The sequence below is a fragment of the Notechis scutatus genome, chromosome 4 (genome assembly GCF_049901735.1).
Source record: "Notechis scutatus isolate UNSWTSFEM ecotype Mainland chromosome 4, rNotScu1.2, whole genome shotgun sequence".
In the NCBI taxonomy this organism is placed as follows: Eukaryota; Metazoa; Chordata; class Lepidosauria; order Squamata; family Elapidae; genus Notechis; species Notechis scutatus.
In genome coordinates this window covers 73,621,128-73,642,170 of record NC_142012.1, presented here as the reverse complement: position 1 = coordinate 73,642,170, position 21,043 = coordinate 73,621,128, and the positions used below count along the sequence as shown (strand labels likewise).

Here is a 21,043-nt window from a genome sequence, read left to right as displayed (position 1 = left end):
GACCCCTGCTTTAAAGGGTGCCAACCACCGTCCCACGCAGCTCTGGGAGCACTTGAGTGTATCAGGATGTACCCGCCAAATCTGTGAGCTGCCACGTTTTGCACCAGGCTGGAGCTTCTGAGGGTCGGGACGCCTTGCACACGGAGGTGGCAGAGCCCACAAACGGGAGTGGGGGGGGGGTTGCAAAAGAGGCTCGGGACCCTTAAGGAGAGAGAGAGAAGGCAGAGCTGGCCCTCCCTACCCGCCAGGGATACTAAGAGAGCCCCGGGCCCCGGACACTTATCCACCCACCTCTCGCTTGGCCCTAGTCCGCCTGTCCGGTCTGCAAGGGGGTGGCGAGGCGGACCCGGCGCCGGCCGCGTGGCCCGGTTGCCTGGCAACCGAGCGGCGACATGGCGACCAGGGCAGCAGCGGCGGCGGACCGAGAACGGGGAAGCGTGGTGTCAATGCTGCAGGTACAAGCCCCGCTTCCCGGGCAGCCTCCGGATGAGGGGACGGCGCCGCAAGGTCCCGGGGCTCGAAGGCAGCCGGCCAGAGCCGCCGCTCTCCTCGCCCGGGGAGGTTCCCGCAAGGCCTCCCGCCAAAGCGCCGGGTTGGGTTGAGGGGGTGTTGCTGGCGGGGTCGCCGTTTGGTCCCCGAGTGGAGTTTGGTGTCGAGTTCCCGGGGACTCGATGAGAGCATCGAGGGTCCTGCGGGGGGACCTTCTCGGGGACAGGCGCTTCTCCCTCGAATTTCTCCAAGGGCTGGGAGGAGGAGGAGGAGGAGGAGGAGGAAGGGCTGGATTCGCCACTTGGGGTGGGGGAGGGAGGGCAGGAGAAATGGCAGCAGCTGCACAAGGGATCCGGGTCTGGTTGGACTTGAGCAGCAGCCTTGCAGTGTGGCAACGATAGGCTCCTGCGAGGCTGGCATTGTGGAGTGGCCTAAAAGGGCATAGAGGCCCCTGCCCCCCTTCCACTTCATGTCTTCCGTGGCCTTTTTGAGGGCGGTCGGTCTGGTCTTCCCGTGGCTGCCCTGGGCCTTGGCCCCATGTCCTTTGGCCAGGTGGGCTGCCCACAGATTTGGGTGGGAGAGGAGGGATGGAGGGATGAATTGGTTGATTGATAAATAAATCAGTGAACAAACACAAACAAACAAATTCCTGCTGCAAAACCACATCCCTGTTTTGATTCTCATATATTGAGAGGCATGGATAGAATTTTCCTAAAAGTGACCAAAAATGATACCAAAACTACAATAACGGAATGCTTGCCTTTTTTGTAATTTGGGGCCTTTTTGTCGTTTTTTCCAGGTACCCCTTTCCATCCCCATTTGCTGATTGCAGGAGGAACAACAGCTTTTGCCAAAGGTCTATCCGAGGCCTGCAGGGTGTGTTTCAAATTTGCTCACGGGCCAGTGGTGACCTAGCAAAAATAAGAATTTCTGCTTTGCTGCATTGAAAATTGTCTTTAAAAAAAAAAACCATTTGTTAAATGCAAGGCCAATTAATTCTGCTATTATCTGTCTGTTCCTGATCCTGTTGTAAATCAGCTAAATTGGTGTGGACAGTTGCCATTGTTTTTCTTTATGCACTAATTTTTAAAAAAATCCTTGTGGTTGAATGTACTGCTTATGTGTGGGTGCTATTGTTCTGTAATTCATTGTTTTGCTCTGTAGGATGATGACAGAATTAATAGAGATGAAGAAGAAATGGCTTGGAAATTTCTATCGCTTGCTGAGATCAGCATTATGCTGGAACAGGATATCGCAGGAGTTGAGAAGTAAGTTTGATTGGGACATCGACAGAGTTTGCCCTTGCCATCCTCTGTCAAGACAGCAGGCAGTTGGTTTGCAGAGGGAGTGTGTCTGTGTGTCAGGGGAGCCCTGTGACTTGGGCTCTTGGGGGGGGGTGTTCTTCCCTTTTAAAGAGAAATGGAGCTTCTGTGGGTGTCATTCTTCACTCCAGGGACAAAGTCACATTCCTCAACATGCCACAGATTGTGGCCCTCCCCAGCGGTTTCCAAGTCAGTCTCAGAGGCCCAGGTCGTGGTTGGGGGTCTTGAGAGGAGACCATCATGTGATCCCATCTAAATCAGGGGTCTCCAACCTTGGCAACTTTAAGCCTGGAAGACTTCAACTCCCAGAATTCTGGGAGTTGAAGTTCTGCAGGCTTAAAGTTGCCAAGGTTGGAGACCGCTGATCTAAATGATGCTCAGGAGGAGCAATGCAAACAAGGCCTCTTTTATTTGCACCGTCTAATCTTCCAAATATTTTCTTGGTCAGTTAACTCATAATAAAATGTGAATCAGTTTTAATTTTAAATCCAGTGAAACAAATTTTACATTTTTAAGACTTGCGACCATTTATCAGATGCTCAAGTTCTCTAATCCATAAGCTGTGAATGTCATTAGTATCGTTTTTTTAAAATATTTAGTTTTTAGTACAAATACAGTGCAGATTTAGTTTTAGACATTGACTCTGCCTAGCTGCGGTATTAAAATATTTTCAAAAAATGTCACGTTCCTATCAGTATGTAAGTCAGAAAATCCATGTGGGGAGATATGGTCCTCCAGAAGCAACTTAAACTTAAATGGTAAAGTTTCTGACACTGGTTTTGGTCCAAGATTTTGGAGACCCATCGATTTGTGCTCATTCCTGGGTTTGCAAAATTTGCCCCATTGAAAGTAAATTGGCACAATTACACAGACAGGTGTACTTTTGTGTTCTGATATTTTTCAACTACAGGAGTTTGGAAGAGTTTCTGAATCTGAAGCATCGATTGACATCTTTGACAGAAGCTGCATTACTGGATTATTATGTCTCTGGATTTTGGTGGGCCAAAGGATTAGAGTTCTCATCTGTGCAGATTGGAGGATTCCTGACTCTTCTCAATTTATTGCTGGATAATCTGGAGAGTAAGTTCAGCCGCATCCTGTGAGTGTACCCATTCTCCACTGGATTACTGTATATAAGAATATTAGGGGCCATTATTTGGGAATGTCCCTGGTCCCCACAAAATTGTGATTTTACCCTGAATTCACTAGTTGCTGTTATTGAACGGATAATATGTTTATTTATTCCTTGCATTTGTACACCATTTTCTATGCCAAAACACTTCAAAGCTGTTTATGGCAACAAACTCTAGAAATAGATTGTGGCTCTTGGGCTCCATGTGATTTTTCCCTGTCATGGGGGTGCGTGGCAGAAGTTCCCACCCGCCTCCCCTTTTTGTATTTGTAACAATGGGAGTGGTCTGCAACCACACTAAATAAATAAATAGGCCTGTCCTCAAAGCCAGCTTCCACCATTGCCCCCTCCTGGGAAATGAGGGGTTTAAATAGGAGCCTTTTGAGTCCTCAGAAGTTGCTCACATCTACACCAAGTATATTTCAGACTCAAACAGATAGAGATTCTTAACAGAGCCATGCAGCTTCTGAAGCCATGGAACACCCTCCCTGGACACCCTCGCCTGCCCAGGAGAGCAATACCTACCCATCAGCAAGTGCTCTGTTTGCACTCATGCTTGGCAAATGCCAGGCGTGTTGATTTCTCTCCTGGGATTCGAGCAAAAACAAAGCCAGAATTGCAGGACGAGAATCAGCCAAGCCTTTCGACAAAGGCAGCTTGGCATCGCTTGATGGGGAAAACAATCTTTCTTTTTAGAAGAAAGAGTTGTCTAACCTAGGAAGAAATTTGTGAGAAGGGACTTTGGCACTGGAACTGAAAAGCATTTCAGGGTTTATTTGGAGTGTTTATCTTTTGCAGAAAAGCCCATCTGGAACCATGGATGGAAAATTTGGTGTGTGTTTTTTCAAAAAGGGCTATATTACAGTCTACGTTAGCTATATTTTAAAAGTGACATTTGTATAACTTTGTTGATATAGGAATCTCAGCCTTATCTGCAATGTAATGGAAAGTGTCAGAGCATCTGCAACAGCCAGCAGGGAAAGGGGGTTGTGGCTCTATCGCGTTGCATCTTCTAATCTATCTGACCAACCAGGAGGGATTAAAATATCTTTTGGTAGATGCTGAAACGCTTAAGATTCAAAGAAGATCACTGTGTGCCCATTAGAGGAAAGAACTTGAGCATCTCTGGTTGTGCACATCTGCTTTCTATCCTGAGAATTTACTTTAAAATTGATTTACTAAAACATCATCTTACATCGCCATTGTATATATCCATGTAAACTGAATGGACAAATCCAAGCAATTAAAAATTGGCTTCTGGACTCTTGGCTGAGGTCAGGCTGCTGCGTTAGATCTAACATCTCCCGACCTACTTGGAGGTGGTCCAGGGCAGGCCTTCACCCCACAGCCTGTAGGGAGGAGAACTTTCCGATGGGCGCAGGAGGAAAGAGGCTCCTTTCAGGCCCTTTGCCACCAAAGCCTGCCTTCCTGGCCCTCCAACTGGGCCACCACAGCAGATTGACTATCGTGAGAACATTCGGCCTCCAGAGCATCCACCTGTGGAGATACCAAGGACTGAGAAGTTCTATGAAATTCTCGGGAAGGATGTGCAGTCAAAGATTAAATGTCCCCTGTGTAGACTTGTCCCCATCGTAGAATCTTAGGAGTTGGAAGAGGTCTTGGAAGTTCTCCAGTCCATCCCCCTCCCTAGTGCAAGGACACTCAGATCAACCCAGACAAATGGTGGTTCAATGGAAACTGTTTTGAGTCCAGTAACGTTTTGACTTCTAGGGCCCTGCATGGTTTCAGTGGAACTCTCATGCTGAGTCCACCAGGGAGGAAATGCAGAGCTTAGCAGACCGGCAGTTAGTTCAGAGGCAGGGCAAGTCTTACACCCCTTGGCCAGCACAGCCTCTCCAGTTTTCTCCAGAAAATAACCCTCTCCTGGTTCCAGCTTTGCCCAGATCTGCTCCTCCTTTTCTCAGGAGCTGATTTCCTCCTCGGAGCCTCAGTCGGGGGAAACACAGACTTGGGGGTAATCATAGGAATGTCCCAGCTGTTGTGATTGTTACTATCTCAGGAAGCCCTTGATCAGAACACCAGCGTGCTTGGGAGCATTTCCCAGATAAGCCATACCCTCCTCTATCACTTTATGCGTGTGTTACGTGTGCAAAGCCTTTTCTTCAATATGTGTGTGCTGCTTAGACAGTATATAGTTAGTTTAGGAATGAGAGCTACCCCCTTAAGGGAATGCTTCATGGGAAATGTAGTTAATACCTCATGGAAGATGTAGCTCATGTCACATGGTCACATCTGTAATCCTGATTGGTCACTGACTTGATCTTTGGTTGGGCTGGGGGAGTTTTTGGGGGCATTCTTACCTGGACCCAGCATCAAACGGGAGATTTCCTTTGCTATAACACTAATGGGATGAAGATAATCATCTTTTCACACGATTGAGGCAACTATTGAGGCAAAGATTGGACATTAGATGAATCTCAGCGTAAGCGTTACGTTTTCACATGATCCAGACGTGTGGAAGCCAATGCCTGAGTGGAGGCTTATCTTCGGAGTGGGTTTGCTGGAGTCAGGAGAACTCTTTGCGTAGGCAGCCACATTGAACCACAGATGCTCACTCGTCTTTCCCTTTGCATTGCAGCCTATCACATGAGCCTGGAAGAGAACATCCAGGAACTAGCCAGCGCCATGGCTGGCATCGGGCTGAGCAATTCAGAGATAAGTGGCGGGTTTGAGTTCTTCACCATCGATCAAGCCAAAGCCATCATCAATTATGTGAAGAGCAGGTAGGGCTTCCTCATCCTTCAGCACTGCTAGGGGGGAGGTGGCCATTCAGTACTTGTTGGGCTGTGAAGTTGGTGAAGGGTCCCTTGGGTTGTTTTCATGAATAGTCAGGTTTGGGTTCCGACTGTTGGTGCTGCTTTGAACCCCCAAGGAATTAACACTAACAAAAGAAAAATGGATGATTGGTTGCTAAATTGATGGCACTAATTCTCGTAATATGAAACTTAGACAGCCTTCACTGGGTAATGGATGAATTAATCAATTAATCATTAGGGTTTTAATAAATTGAACAAGTGATTAAATGTTCATATGCCTTACCCTAACATGCAAACATGACACCTTCTAGCAAGATATTTTGAGGGAGCCCATTTGGGTTTATACTGTGAAACCAATGCCTTTAATGTTTGCCTAGAGAAGGAAAGTCCCCTTTGGTTTCTCCTCCTTGAGGGTGGAGGGGGGGGGGGTCAGCTGGCTGGGGAATTCTGGGAGTTGAAGTCCACCAGGCTTAAAGTTGCCAAGGTAGGAGAGCCCTGCCTTTAAAGGGTGCCACAGCACCTTGAATCTCACCTGGAAGCTAACCACAGTCTCACGCAGCTATCAGGAATGAGTGTACACTTGAGTGTATCAGGTAGGACCTTAAAGCCGGGGTCTCCAATTTTGCAACTTTAAGTCTGGAGGACTACAACTCCCAGAAGTCCTCTAGGTTTAAAGTTGCCAAGGTTGGAGAGCCCTGAGCTAGATGGCCCAAGTTGGATGCTTCCTGGAAGACCCCAACAGAATTGAAAGGCCCTTCCTTGCCCTTTGCCTTGGACAAGTGGAGATGTTTGTTTTGGCTTTTAAATAGAAGAATAGAGAAGCCCAGATCTCTGGAATTTTCAGCCCATTTTCAGAGCAGAAGCCAATTTCAGAAAATGAACTGAAGAAGAATCTGCTTCCCAACCTTTGGGAGCTTTGAAAATGGAGAGGGCATTTCAGCTTGCTTGGCTTCTTCTTCCGCTCTTAGAGGACACCTTTGCTTTCGCAGAAATAGCCGGATTCCTCAAAAGGGAGATTTCTTGATCTGTTTCCAGTGATGGAGTTGGGGGGGCGGTTTCCCCCCAAGAATATTCAGAATTTCTTCCTTTAATTTTGGTGGATATTTTTTTTTCTTTTGCAAGGAAAAGAGAGAGAAAAATGCCCTGTTTCCAAGGCAGGGGAGGGCAGGTGATTGGTAACTTTCCCTTCTCCCCTCCCCCTTCCCTCCCCCTACCTGGTTCCCATTGTATCAGCTGCACCAACCCTGACATCAGCTTCTTTGAGGACATATTCCCTACAGGAAACAATCAGAGGAGGAATGTCCATCTGTATTAATCGCTTTCAGATGCTTCCATGGCTGTCATGAAAAGGCCTGTCTTGTTTCGTTCACATCTGTAATGCTTTGTCATGTTATGCCAAAAGTCTCTCCCTCAATAGCAGCCAGAATGCATGTCAAGTGGATTCCATGTCTGACAAAAAAGGGAAAATCTGTTCAGACCAGGAGAAACCCAAGTGTTGCCCAAGCTGTTCTGACCTAGGCTTCCCCAGCAGCACGGAGCTAACTTCTTGTCCTGATAAACCCCTTTTATTTAGTTTGCAGTGAATTCCTCTCCAGCAAAGTCCCGGCCAACAGTCTTTCAAGATATTTCACAATTACCGACCTTTATCAGGCTTGGAGAGTTTCTAGGACGATATCTTTCAGATGCCACACTGTAGCAGACAATACTTGATAAGAATGCAGGAACAGATCTTCACCCAAATGAACTAATTGTCTCCTGCAAAACTCCACTCCCCTTCCGCTCCTCTTTTATTCCCTGTGGGAGGGGCCATTCACCTGTGGCTTTACTCCCAAGTCGACCCTTGTTCCTTAGCTGTTCCCTTCTCCTAGCTGCTCTGTGCATGCACACACTGGGAACAGGTTCCAGCTGTTCTTCTTCCTCACTGATGTCCAACTCTGAAGGCAGCTGTTAACTGTCAGACGGCCCTGGCCCCATCTCTGCCTTGGATGCAGAGCACTCATGAGAGCCTTCCCCAGACCCCAGGACTGGCCCATGCTCCTCCCCAACATCCTCGCTGTCCGAATCTGCTGCCAGCTCTGCTGGCCACTGGCGGGCCACAACACAAGCCATCTTGTGTCTTAGCTGGACAATGAATCTGGGTTTAGAGGGAAGAAGGGCAGTCATCAGTTAGCATTCTTTCCCCTCTCCCCCTGCAGAAATCCCAGATCCCAAGGCCACCCTGATGGGATCAACCCAGATCCATCAGGGCCAGCAGAACCTGACTGACAAAGGGAAGTCAACTTCTGATGTCTTGGTGCCTTGCAAATGGCCCTGCTCCCTTCAGAGTGCTCACCATTTCTCACTACAATGCATTTACTCTTCTTCCTTCCCTCCAAGGTGATGGGGCGTCTTGCTTTCCTCCACCACAACAGCTTTGTGAAGCAGATCAGAAATCACAGCTGTACAACTTTGTGGCAAGTTTAGTTCTGCATTTAGTGGGAATTGTTACCCTCACTGCAGGATTTTATAACAGTGAACGAGAGAAAAAAAAACGGGTTTTGGATTATGAAATTTAGCTAGAGCTTTAGGGTCTTAGGTTGTGTGGTTGAACAACCTCCTTAGAAGCAACATGAGTCCTGGATGCTCTTAAAAAATTATCGTCCATTTTCTTGCCTTTCAGTTTATTCCAACATTATACACTGTACAAATATCTTTTCCACAGTCCCAGGGAAGAACTTGTGATTGGAGATGAGGTAAGTAATTCGTGGGACTGGAAATGATTAAGTGGGATGTTTTAATGCATATTTTCTGGCATCTGTTTTCTATAGCTCAAAGCAACTTTATGTCAAAAATGCTCAAGGGTTAAAAGCACAAAATAGCAGATAAAAGAATAAAATGGAATATCGTAATGCCTGTGTCCTTTGGAATTTGAAATTAAGAAGAATAAATGGTGCTATTGTTGCGGGCTGTAGTGTTAAGAATATATTTGCTGACAGTATTTGTGAAAGCAACACACACCCACACCCACACCGGTCGCTAGGTCTTGTTACCGTAGCTAAGGAGGAATGGGGCTAAGCAGCGCCCTCTGCCTTGACTGGGGGCACCCAACCCAAGGAACAAGGAAGGGGGTGCTCAGAGCGGTGGGTTGTGCATTGCCAAAGGGCGTTCCTCTCGAAGGGAGCTGATGAGACCTTCCTAGCTTGAAGGCCCCTTGGTGCTCTCTGAGCTTGGCTGGCTTTTTTTTTTGGCAGACGTTTCATCACCCAACTAGATAACATCATCAGAGCTTTCCACGAGGAGAACGCAGCAGGCGTTTTGCAAACCATTGCTTTACTTCTGCTTCTCTCCAACCACCTGCTCTTTACTGAATTTTTCATTTGAAGTTTTATTTTGGTCTTTTTAGGAAATCTGTTGCCTGCATTAGCCCAGTGGATTGTCCACATGGGCTGGGATTCTAGCCATAATATGGGTCTCATTTCTGTGTAACTCTACACAAAAATTGTGCTGTTTTACAACGATATAACAAATGTCCTTAACTCAGCTGTGCGAAACTTTGCAATCAACTGGTTTGATCTGTTTATCCTTTTTGTGGGGTTGCAGTTTATATATTCGGGGAGCTGAAATGGAATTCAAGAACTCAGCAGAACTGAATACAGCAACATACCAGACCCAGGAATGACTCTGATCCGTCTCGCTCAGTCAGTAGCCGCATAGAAGCTTTCATTATTATCAGCCATGTTGGCAGGGGGAGGAGGGGGCCCTAATTTATTTCAGTGACGGTGATGTATTGTCTGCCTTTTATAGAGCTGGGTGGGGGGACATTTAGAAATGCGATTTTGAGGGTGATGCGGTCCTTCAGTTCTTTGAGGAAGCAAGGCAAAAGTGTTTGGACCTATTCTTGCTTTTGAAACAAGTCTTAATAACATGGCCTGGCTGGCAAATATAGTTTTATCCCTCTGGGCTTCCATCAGCAGGATGGAATAATCGGTGTTTTATGACCCAACTGCCTGGATGTGTGTTCGGTGACCCAGCTGCGGGACCCCTGGTTCAGCCTCTGCCGGAGGAATTTATGGGCCTCGCTAAAGCTTGCCAGAGCGTTGTACTCTGTGTTTGGACATGGTGTCGATTCTGAATCTTGCGCTCCGTCTCTCTCTTTCCCCATCTCTCTCTCTCTCTCTCTCTCTCTCTCACACACACACACACACACACACACACGTATTATTAAATGTGCTCTGCCATAAAATTTATAGTCATCCAATATCATCTGCTGGAGTTCAGTTTGCAAAAGAGAAACTATTTATATTAACTTAATGCTCTCCTCAGTGTTCACATACTTGGGCTGCTTCCAAATTCGGCTTCGTTTCCTTTGGACAGAGAAACTCATTTGTGATGGGGGGAGGGGGCTCCCCCCCCCTCTTCCTACGCAGCACCGAGGGGGCAGAATTGTTAAAGGAAAAGCTCATTTTAAAATTATGGAATTTGGTTTTCATGTGAGAATTTTGCTGCTGGTATCGCCACCACCACCAAATGTTGCTTTCAGCAAGTTTCCTTCCTTTCTGGCTTGTGCATAATTTTAATTCAGTTTTTCAAATGTCGGTTACTAGAGTTGCACTTTGCTGAGTTAAGTAATCTCATTTTCAGAGCCAATTTTTAGAGTTTGGAAGAATTATCTGCTTACAAAACAGGTCTTTTGGTTTTCTTTCTTTTTCCTTTTTAGAGAAACATAATAATATTAGTAGCAGAACCTACAAACAGAAATATAAATGTTGAATTCTTTTTTCCCAATGTCTTACGAATGCTAAATCAGGCAACATGGTTTCAATTAACAGTGTTAAAAGTTCACCTACAGTTTAACATTCAAGAAAAATGAAATAAAAGAGAAACATGCTTCGGATTTTGCAGGATTGCTCAAAAGTCCTTTTCTTGAACCGTCTGTTGAAAAAAGAATTATTCAGATGTTGCTAAACAGTCAAGTTTCTGTTTTCTTGTTGTGTCATAATTATTTGAGCTGACTTTGATCATGACACCATGATAAATGCCAAACACTGAGGATGTAACCCAGAAAAGAAAACAGTTGTTTTTCTGCATCAATTGCTATCCTCACTGTGATCCATAAGCAGAAAGGGAACTAGCCAAACCAGGTCATAAGTAGTTCACACAGAGATGCAACAGGCAACCTCTCCCAAAGGCAGATGAATTTGCTTCATCAGATCTGACAGCTTTAAGCCAAGAAGGCCGGTCCGGTCAGTGAGGAGATGAAGATGATGGGATCCTGAGGCTGTAGGCCTAAGAGCTTTGTGAACGCTTGGCAGGAAGTGAGGCTGGAGCAGTCATGATGGAGGGCAGCTGAAGGAGATATCAAGAATCTGGTCAAGTCATTCTGGCCCTCGAGTCCAAAAATCCCCATTCAAATGCTGCTCTTCTTCCTGAAGATGAAATCACAAATATCTAGACTAGAATAGAGCTGGAAGGGATCGTGGAGGTCTGCTAGTCCAGTCCCCTGCTCAACCTCCAGTGATGGAGCCAGTGGTGGGATTCAAAAAAATGTACTACCGATTCTGTGGGCGTGGCTCGGTGGGCGTGGTGTGGCTAGGTTTGTGTGGCTTGGTGAGCGTGGCAGGGGAAGGATACTGTAAAATCCCCATTCCCTCCCCAGCCCACTAACCTGCTTTCCAGCTCGGTTCTCCTGAGCAGGGCAACAAAAGGAGACCTAGCCTGGGATCAGCTGGGACTCAATGGGAGGCAGAGAATAGATGTGGGAGGGGCCAGTCAGAGGGGGTATTCTGAACTACTCAAAATTTCCACTACCGGTTCTCCAGAACTGGTCAGAACCTGCTGAGTACCACTCTGAATGGAGCACCCACAATTTCTGAAGGCAAGCAGTTCCACTGGTTAATTGTCCTCACTGTTAGGAAGTTGCTCCTTAATTCTGGGTTGCTTCTCTCTTTGATCAGTTTCCAACCATGATTTCTTGTCCTGCCCTCTGATGCTTTGGAGATTAATTTGACCCCCTTTTCTTTGTAGCAGCCCCTCCAACACTGGAATACTGCTATCATGTTGCCCTTAATTTTTCTTTTCTTTAGAGTAGCCAGATCTAAAATCGGCAGCCGTTCTTCGTGTGGTTTAGTCTCCAGGCCTTTGATCATCTTAGTTGCTCTTCTCTGAACTTTTTCCAAAGTCTCAACATCTTTTTTGCAGTATGGCCATCAAAACATTTCCCAGTTATTTTATGGGGTCCTTGAGTAGTAATGGAATCAATCTGGCATCCTCTGAAGAAACACTCTGATTGGCCACCTGGCCCAGTCTCTGAGATGAAACGAAATGAGATGAAGAATTAAAATTAAAATCCAAGAAGTGATTGCATCACAGCAGAGGGAAGAAAGCAAAATGTGGGCACCAATCTTGGCATTTCCAAGAGAAACTAGTCAATATCAGGGCAACCTGAATCTCGGCTGCAATCACAGAGGAAGGAGAAGTTGGACTCTTCTGAAGTGGTTTCAAGAGCCAGTTGACAGAGTACCAAGTGAACGAGAGGAGCCTGGAAAGGAAACTGTTTCTGGTATTGTGGGAAAATGAAACGGCTGACCCATTAAGAGCATTCGGCCAAGAAAATCCAGTGTTGGTGATAAATATGATCACTGTCCAATTGCCTAAGAATAAGATGGCCCTGTGAATAAGTAGCCCTGGACAGATATCACACTGAAATCAGACTGATCATTTGCTCTCAAGCAATGATAGAGACCCTCTACTCAGTCAAGCAATAGACGTCCGAAGGCTGCCTTTGGCTCAGATCACAAACACCTCCTGGTAAAAATAGACTGAAACAGCAAAAAGGAAAATCACTCGATCAGCAAGTTCTGACCTTTACAGAATTCACAGTGATAACGCAGAGGTGAAAAGTAGATTTAATGGGTTAGAGCTGTTAAACGGGATCCCTGGAGAATTGTGGGCTGCAACGTCACAACATCACGTTGAATAAGAGGGAGCAACGGGAAGCATTGCCAGATGCGGATGGGCAAAAGGCACCAAGGGGAAGGCAAACTTCCTGAGTAAACACTGATTCCCCAGAACTAGAAGGGAGCAGGAGTCCTCCCTAAATAAGTCACACAAAGAAACAGAGTGAACAATCAAATGGGAAGGACAAGAGGGGGGGGGGAGAAATGAAATAATCTACCATATTCATGGGTTCCTGAGGAGAGGTGTGGTGGCCTACAGGTGGAGCTCTCACCTCACAATCAGGAGGCTGTGAGTTCGATCCTAGGTAGAGGCAGATATTTCTCTCTCTGAGCACACTACGAATATATCTGCTGAAAAAACTCCACATTGACAACAAGAAGGGCATCCGGTCAGTAAGCACTCAGCTCCATTCAGTTGCTCCACCCCACAAGGGATTATAGGGTCGTTAAAAGAGGATAATGATGATGAAGATTCATGGGCTTCTGAGCACCACAAAAGACGAAGAATACAAAAATACAAAGAAAGCAAATATCTGAAGATTTAAGGGAAAGAAGGTATGAACACGTGGAAGGTCGAAAGCGATGATACCTACAAATATTAGATCACTGGTCTAGAACCAGACGTTCTGGAAAGTGAAGGTTCCTAGGAAATATTGCTGAAAACATCACTACAAGAGTTGACAAAGTAACAGCTGTACTAGTTAGACTATGGCTGTTGCTGGTGCATTTCAAGTGGTAAATGAAGCTGATAAGACAGTACTTATAAACAGTGGCTAACAGACTGCAAGAGATCAATTTGTATTGATTGGCTTATAAGCATCAAAGGGCCCTGCTTAAAGGGGGCTCCAGCTGAAACCGTTGCTCCTATCAGACCTGCTAAAAAGGTGGGACTCCGCAGCGCAGGTAGGGCCAGCCCATGGATGGAGAACTTGCCAGGTGTGCAAGCTGAGTTCAGAGGAGCTTCACCCCGTGATCCCTCTGGCAGAAAATGGGAGAGACAAGAGTGCTCCCCAAAGACAGCTGGTTCTCCTTTATTGATTACACAAGATCTTTGGCAGCAACAAACTGCATCGCTCTTAAAAGCAGGGACTTTTAATTGACCACTCATCCCCCTCTTGAAGAATCTGCGGGGTGACAGGAAGAAAGAGTTTACACAGAAAATGAAGAAACCAAAATAGTTCAGAACTGGGAAAGGAGTGATCCAAGATCATACACTGGCCCTTTATTTATTTTCTCTTTTTTTCCAGAATATATTGAGAAATGCTGAGTTGGAAGACTATGCTGGGCTTCAGTTCTGGGCCTTCCCTTAGCTTCTGGGATCCTGAGCTGCTCCCTGTGATGAAAACAGCCAGTCCTCTTGGGCTGGGAGTCCCACCTTGCCAACTTCATCCCCTTCTGATGCCCCCAGAGCTTACAAAATTGCCCCCTAACAAAATTACATTGTGTGTAAAATAGTGCAAATATAAGCTACCACCAAAGTCATAATTTTACATCCCAGGGACCACTAACTGGTTCTGCGGGTGTGGCCTAATTTGTGGGTGTGGCTTGGTGGTCATGTGACTGGCTGGGCATGGCTTGTATGTAAATATTATAAATATTTATATAAATATTGAATTTTTCATTAAAAAAGAGCAACTTTTACCCAAAATCAGGCAAAGCAGAGAAATTGAGTTGCTCACAGAAAATCATTCAGTGATCTATCTATCTGCCATCGGCTAGCTCAGTCTCTCAAATTTGCTTGCCCTGAGTCTGCACTGAATTTGCTTGCAAGCAAACCTTCAGTCCTAAGGGAGGTTCGGCTGTGCTGAGCCAAAGATCTAAAGACTAGCTAGAAAGCAAGAAATCCAACCATTTCCTGCTTTCTAGCTAATCTAAATCTCCTGGCACAGCAGAACAGATGATGGTCAGAAAAAGGAAAAATAGCAATTTTAGCAGGCAAGTGTACCGGGTAAGGAGTGAGTGGGCGGGAAGTGTTCCTGCTGGCCATGTGGGTGGGGCAGCCTTGTGTTTCTGCGCAGCCTGGATTAATTGCTTTGTGGGGGTGCTCTGGGGCTGAGATTTCTCTGCGGCCCACCAAAATTTTCTCACGGCCTACCAGTGGGCCGTGGCCCACCAGTTAGCGACCGCTGAAATAGAGGGTATTGCTTGCTGCTTGTGGGTATTCATTTATAATTGTTATTAAAGGTTTTCAGATACTATAAGATAAGTGTGAAATTTTATAGAGTGAGATGAAAGAAGTAGAAAAGGCTGAAGAAAAGAAAAAATCTTTGCAGCAGTAACCAACAAATTCATGATCTTTCCTCCCACTTTAAAGTTGCAACACGCCCACATATTCAATCCTTTAAAATCAACGAATCCATAAATCATTTTTTTTCCATTCTCAGCAAAAAAAAAAAAAAAAAAGGTCCATAGGAGATTTCCATGGTTGTGTGAAATTGTACTTCCCCACCGTGGGGGAATTGCTTGATGACCATAAATGGAGCTGACATCAGAAGTGTGACCCAGTCATCTGATGTTTCACTTAACAATTGTATCACTGACAGTGAAGTTGCCAGGCCAAAATGCAGTCATTATGTGGGGACTTTAGTCAATTGAAATTAGTCTAGCAGCAAATAGTGTACCGAATGTGAAAATACCTATACCCGTGATGGCGAACCTATGGCACGCGTGCCGCAGATGGCATGCAGAGCCATTTGTGTGGGCACACGAAGCCCCAGCCAAACTTACCTGCACTGCACATGAGTGCACCTCCCAGCTGAATTTTGGCCTGTTTGAGGCCATTTTCGCCCTCCCGGGGCTCGAGGGAAACCTCTGCAGCCTCAGGAGGCCAAAAAATGGGCCTTCCAGAAATACCGGAAGTGCCTGTTTTCAGCCTCTGGAGGGCCGCTGGAGCCCAGGGGAGGCCATTTTTGCCCTCCTTTGGAGGCTGAAAAACGGGCCCTTTTCATCACTAAACGGGCCCATTTTTCGGCCTCCAAAGGCTGCAGAGGCTTCTCTTGAGCCCCCAGGAGGGCAAAAACGGCCACAAATGGGCTGAAAATCAGCTGCGAGGTGCGCTCATGCGCAGTACAGGTAAGGGGGTTGTTGCGCATGCATGTGCAGAGGGGGCGGGACGCATTGCATTGTGGGTGCTGGCACACATGCTTTCAGCACACCACAATAAAAAGGTTCGCCATCACTGACCTATACAGGGATTCTGTCGGTTCGGACTGGTTCGGACAAACCGGTAGCTCCGACAATCAGCTGACCCCACTCAGCTGCACCCACCCTATCCTGTCCTTATTTCCTGCTTTGGAGCTCATCTCAATTGCGTGGCATAACTGATTACCCCCCCCCCCCTCGCTGTTCTACTTGGAAGGTAAACAGCTGAGCTTCTAAATGCCCCATTTTCAGTGCTGTGCGCAGGCATCCCACTCACAATACGTGCTCACCAAACCAGTTGTTACACCGGTAGCATCCCACCACTGCCGTCAAATAAGGTTTAGATCTATAGATCTCTGAAGCTTTATCAAAATGCGTTTTTTATATTTCCGTAAAAGATCGATATATGATACGAACGATAACTGTTAAGCAGAACCCTTAAATGCTTTTTCAGAGTTAAATATTTGTGGTTTGCTAATCCTAGGTGGTTTTTGACTGGTGGGATCATCAAAACACAAGTCAATGGACTTTCATGTGTTTTAGTCTCCATGCCTTTAATCATCTTAGTTGCTCTATTTTGCACTTTTTCCAAAGTCTCAACAACTTTTTTGTAATGGAGTGACCAAAACTGTATACAGTATTCTAGGTGTGGCCTTATTAAGGATTTATAAAACGGTACTAATACTTCGAGTTATTTTGATTCTGTGCCTCTGTTTATATAACCTAGGATTGTATTAGCTTTTTTGGCTGCTGCCACACTCTCCTTGGGATTTTTTTTAAAGTTAAATATTCAGAAAACTAGAAAATAAGGTGTAAAGGCTACTTTGTTCTGCAAAAATTGCCTAACCGGAGGGCCCTTGAGTGCCCTCTTGTGGGGGTCTCAGAAAGTTCTGTATGGTGTCTGAAGGTTTCCAGGTAGGTCGCCAGCCCCAACACACCTGCTGTGCCTGAGGGGGTGCACCTCTGCGTGGTGAGGGGGTTGCATGTGTATAATATTTAGAAATACGTCCTTTGGAAATCAAAAGGAGATCAAGATACAACTTTTTCTTTAAAAGCCATTTCTTCAAACAGTATTGTCTTTTGCGTCCTTACTCCCAAATCTGACTTTCCTAAAATTAGACAATCTGCTTGCTTTCAAAGAAGCCGAGAATAAATTTAATTGAGCAGTGGGAATAGTAAGGGGACAATTTGGCCTTATCTCTGCATTTCCTACTAACCTAACTCCAGGCATTAAAATTCCGCAGAGGAGACATTTGAATAGTATGACTATTATTATTCAGGGTAGGATAGGATAGGATAGGATAGGATAGGATAGGATAGGATAGAATAGAATAGAATAGAATAGAATAGAATAGAATAGAATAGAATAGAATAGAACTCTTTATCGGCCAAGTGTGATTGGATACAAGGAATTTGTCTCTGGTGCATAAGCTCTCAGTGTACATACAAGCAGCAAGTGATAAATTATCATAATCAAAAAATACAATAATCATAAATCATAAGTTCCAACGCTAAGTGATAGTCAGGCTACTAAATAAAAGCATCAACGTAAGATACAAACAAGAAAGTTGTAGTCATCTCTATTATTTGGGAAAAATATTTAAACAGGTACATAATAAAGTAGGTAAATCTTTTAAAATTAATAAAATGAAGCTTTGGTATATTACAAAATACCAAAATGATCACGGACAGACATAGAGACAGCTGAAGCATTTGTGAGTTCTATCTGCTATGCGTGTTTCATTGGCTTTTCACAAGTGGCAAGAGATTGCTTCTTCTCAACCAGCTTAGCGGTGAGTCCTCTTCTGTAGGTAAAGCTAAGTAATACAGAGATTCAGGTCAGGGAAGGAAATGGGGTTCTGTTTTATCAATGTCGTGCTTTAAATCCAAAGCATGAACTAAATTGTGACAGTATATGTCATTTATTTAAGCTCTCTAATAAAACTTTCACATGAATCATCACTCTTATTTATTTGTTTCTTATTATTATATGCTGTCAAAATTACAAAATCTTTCAGGAGTTCTTAGAGCCAAGTCATAAAAAAACCAATAAAGACCATAAAAGTGTTGCAAAAGCAAGCAACACATTTTCAAAACATTTAAAGCAGCTGTAAGTTAAAATATGTTTCTGGGCGTCTCTCCCTGTTTCTGCTACACAGCCAGTTGGCAGAAAGGAGAAGAGTCTCCATATCAGAAAGTCAAGCTTTCTTCAGGAAACTGCCTGCCTTTTTCTGTCCGTGATGCGGCAGCCATGACCCCTGTGGACATCTGGCTCTTGAATGAATGGCTCACGAGCCACCAACTCTGAGCCGGGAATTGGCCAGTCCAACACACCTGTCCCCAGATCCCAAAGTTCTTGCTCATCTCATTGTAAGTCACAAAATTAAGAATTACTCCATGTAAGAGGGTATATAATCTGTCCTTTTCTGTGTAAAGATAATGAGAGGAAAGAGATGGAGGATGCATGTTATAAATATAGACTTGATCCATACACATCCAACTTGACGTGTCTCTTGCTTTATAAGACTATTAATGTTTCCATTCATGGCCTGCTTTACTCTCAAGCTCTTCCTTGCAAACCTTTTGGCTAGATGCTCCCCTCATTCCACAAAAGATGCCTGTCAATTTTATGTCAATTTCACCCAATTTGATCACTAGATGGAGACAAAGCAGCCTCTCTTTATGCACTAGAATATTTAGAGATGGCAATCAGACGCACAGCTGCTCTGCTAACTCCTGTCCTTTAGGCCATTTGTCAAAATCATTGGTAGTTTCTTCACTTGGGACATTTTGATGGAGATTGTGTGTGACTAGAGTGGTTCTATTTTGCATAACGGTAACGTTATGGGACTGGGGATTTTTAAGGTAAAGGAGATCCAAAGAACATATAATAAACATTGCTTGCCTGGCTCTCGTTTAAAGATCTACATGGGGGCAGGGTGGAAAGGTGGAGTAAATTGTCACTTGTCCTATTTTTATGAAGCCTCATCAAGCTAAAAGGTGGGAGAATGTCAGGTGCAAATAACCAGGAACAAGAATTAAGTTCAAAGCACAGAAGTATTGCTACTTGGACATAAGAATCTAATCACCTGAGGGTAAATTTTAAATTGGCACTAGATAAGAATCAACAGAATTCAAGAGAGGCTGGACTTTGGTCTCTTATGGCAACGCAATGACTCCAAGCTGATGACACCTTTAACTCCACCTTTCCAGCTCAGCCAGTTCATCTCTGACAGAGAAGAAGGAAACAAAACGTATGCTTCTTAAAATTATCCATGTTTAATTGGTAACCTTTTGTTGAAGAGTCTTGAATTCGAACACAGGTTGAAATCCACCTGCCATCAACATTCCCCTGGGAGCCCAGGATGGTTGCCAAAGCTGAGTTGCAGGTCAAGGCTTGTCACTTTCCATAGCTTAGAGCAGAGGTCCCCAAACTTGGCAACTTTAAGACTTGTGGACTTCAACTCCCAGAATTCTCCAGCCTTGAATTCTGGGAGTTGAAGTCCACAAGTCTTAAAGTTGCCAAGTTTGGGGACCTCTGGCTTAGAGGTTTGGTGGTATCCTAGGCTCAGGCCTTAGGCCTAGGCTCAGTTTCTCCCTCCAGGGCTCTGTGCAGGATGGGAACCCTGATTCTTGGAATGATTTTATTGGATTTTATTGAACTTGTTTAAAATGGAACATGCACTGATTAGATTCACAATATGTTGCATCAGAACCTCAGATTCCTGGAGAAAGCCATTCAGGACATTCATTTCAGGTCTGATATGGCTATAAGGCTTCCAAGCACCTTGCTAACATTCATGTAAGATGAAAGAAAAACCTCCCCCCTTTTCAGGAATGTGTAATCTTCATTTTGTTTATCCCCCGGCAATAACCTCACGCTTCGTGTTTGACTGGAAGGAATGTACTTACTGGATGCAACCATTTGTTTATCAGAGGAGTGGAATTATGGCAGAATAGCAGGGGTATGACATGGGGGACTGTGGCTCTGCCATTGCTGTTTTGTGAACAGCTGCACCAGAGAGGTCATTTTCTGGCTTCACTTTTCTTGCATACTTTTTATTTCTTGCACTGAAGTGGACGGCAGGGAGAGCATCCAGGAACTGTGGAAGGAACAACTGTAGAAAGTGAGAACAGCCATATTTCCTAGGCTGGCAATAAAGTTGGAGAATAGAACGGAGTTTTCAGGATGTAGCTCCAGACAGGTACACCTCACAAAGGTTGTGCCTGGCCCTGCCTGTCTCCTAGGACAGCGGTCGCCAACTGGTGGGCCGTGACAAAATTTTGGTGGGCCGCAGAGAAATCTCAGCCCCAGAGTACCCCCACAAAGCAATTAATCCAGGCTGCGCAGAAACACAAGGCTGCGCCGCCCACATGGCCCGCGGGAACCCTCCCCGCCCACTCACTCCTTACCCAGTAAACTTGCCTGCTAAAATTGCTATTTTTCCTTTTTCCGACCATCATCTTTCTGCTGTGCCGGGAGATTTAGATTAGCTAGGAAGCAGGAAATGGTTGGATTTCTTGCTTTCTAGCTAGTCTTTAGATCTTTGGCTCAGCACAGCCGAACCTCCCTTAGGACTGAAGGTTTGCTTGCAAGCAAATTCAGTGCAGACTCACAGCAAGCAAATTTGAGAGACTGAGCTAGCCGATTGCAGATAGATAGATCACTGAATGATTCTGTGAGCAACTCAATCTCTCTGCTTTACCTGATTTTGGGTAAAAGTTGCTCTTTTTTAATGAAAAAATCAATATTTATATAAATATTTATAATATTTATATACAAGCCATGCCCAGCCAGTCACATGACCACCAAGCCACACCCACAGAACCAGTTAGTGGTCCCTGGGATGTAAAATTATGAGTTTGGTGGTCCCTGAGGTCCAAAAGGTTGGCGACCCCTGTCCTAGGAGATGTTGTCACCTAAAATGCCTTGGGAAGAGCCCAGAAGAGTAGATGATGGCTTCCCTTGCTCTAATGGAAGTTTGGAGATAGTTGAAAGTAAAGTGGAAGACTCCTTAACTGGAGGGTTATTATGACACCACTTGCCCACTTTTAGGAAGCTTCATGGTCTCCAGCTTCATCAGAGACGAACTCGGCCAGGCATGGTCCTCCCAGGAAAGTCCCGAGTTCCTCTTTCCCCTCACGGGTGTCCACAGGATTCGTTAATTTTGGTCAGAGAGACGTGATGGAAGCCGTGCTAGTTTTCTAGGCCTGAACTTCAGTCATTACTGCCTGGTTCCATCTTGA

General features: G+C 45.2%; 1 protein-coding gene across 3 annotated transcripts in view; it reads left to right on the top strand.

Annotated features, from left to right (window-relative positions):
- Positions 1 to 345: 345 nt before the first annotated feature.
- The window catches only part of CABCOCO1 (ciliary associated calcium binding coiled-coil 1), a 36,294-nt gene continuing 15,596 nt past the window's right edge, over positions 346 to 21,043 (top strand). The window contains exons 1-5 of one of the 3 annotated variants that reach the window (XM_026674176.2): positions 346 to 455; positions 1,654 to 1,757; positions 2,722 to 2,891; positions 5,543 to 5,687; positions 8,380 to 8,452. In XM_026674176.2, coding sequence (XP_026529961.1) covers positions 393 to 455; positions 1,654 to 1,757; positions 2,722 to 2,891; positions 5,543 to 5,687; positions 8,380 to 8,452 — 555 coding nt within the window. In that variant the 5' untranslated portion in view covers positions 346 to 392. The remainder of the gene's footprint in view (positions 456 to 1,653; positions 1,758 to 2,721; positions 2,892 to 5,542; positions 5,688 to 8,379; positions 8,453 to 21,043) is intronic. The other 2 variants (XM_087963765.1, XM_087963766.1) reach the window with 2 other exon arrangements.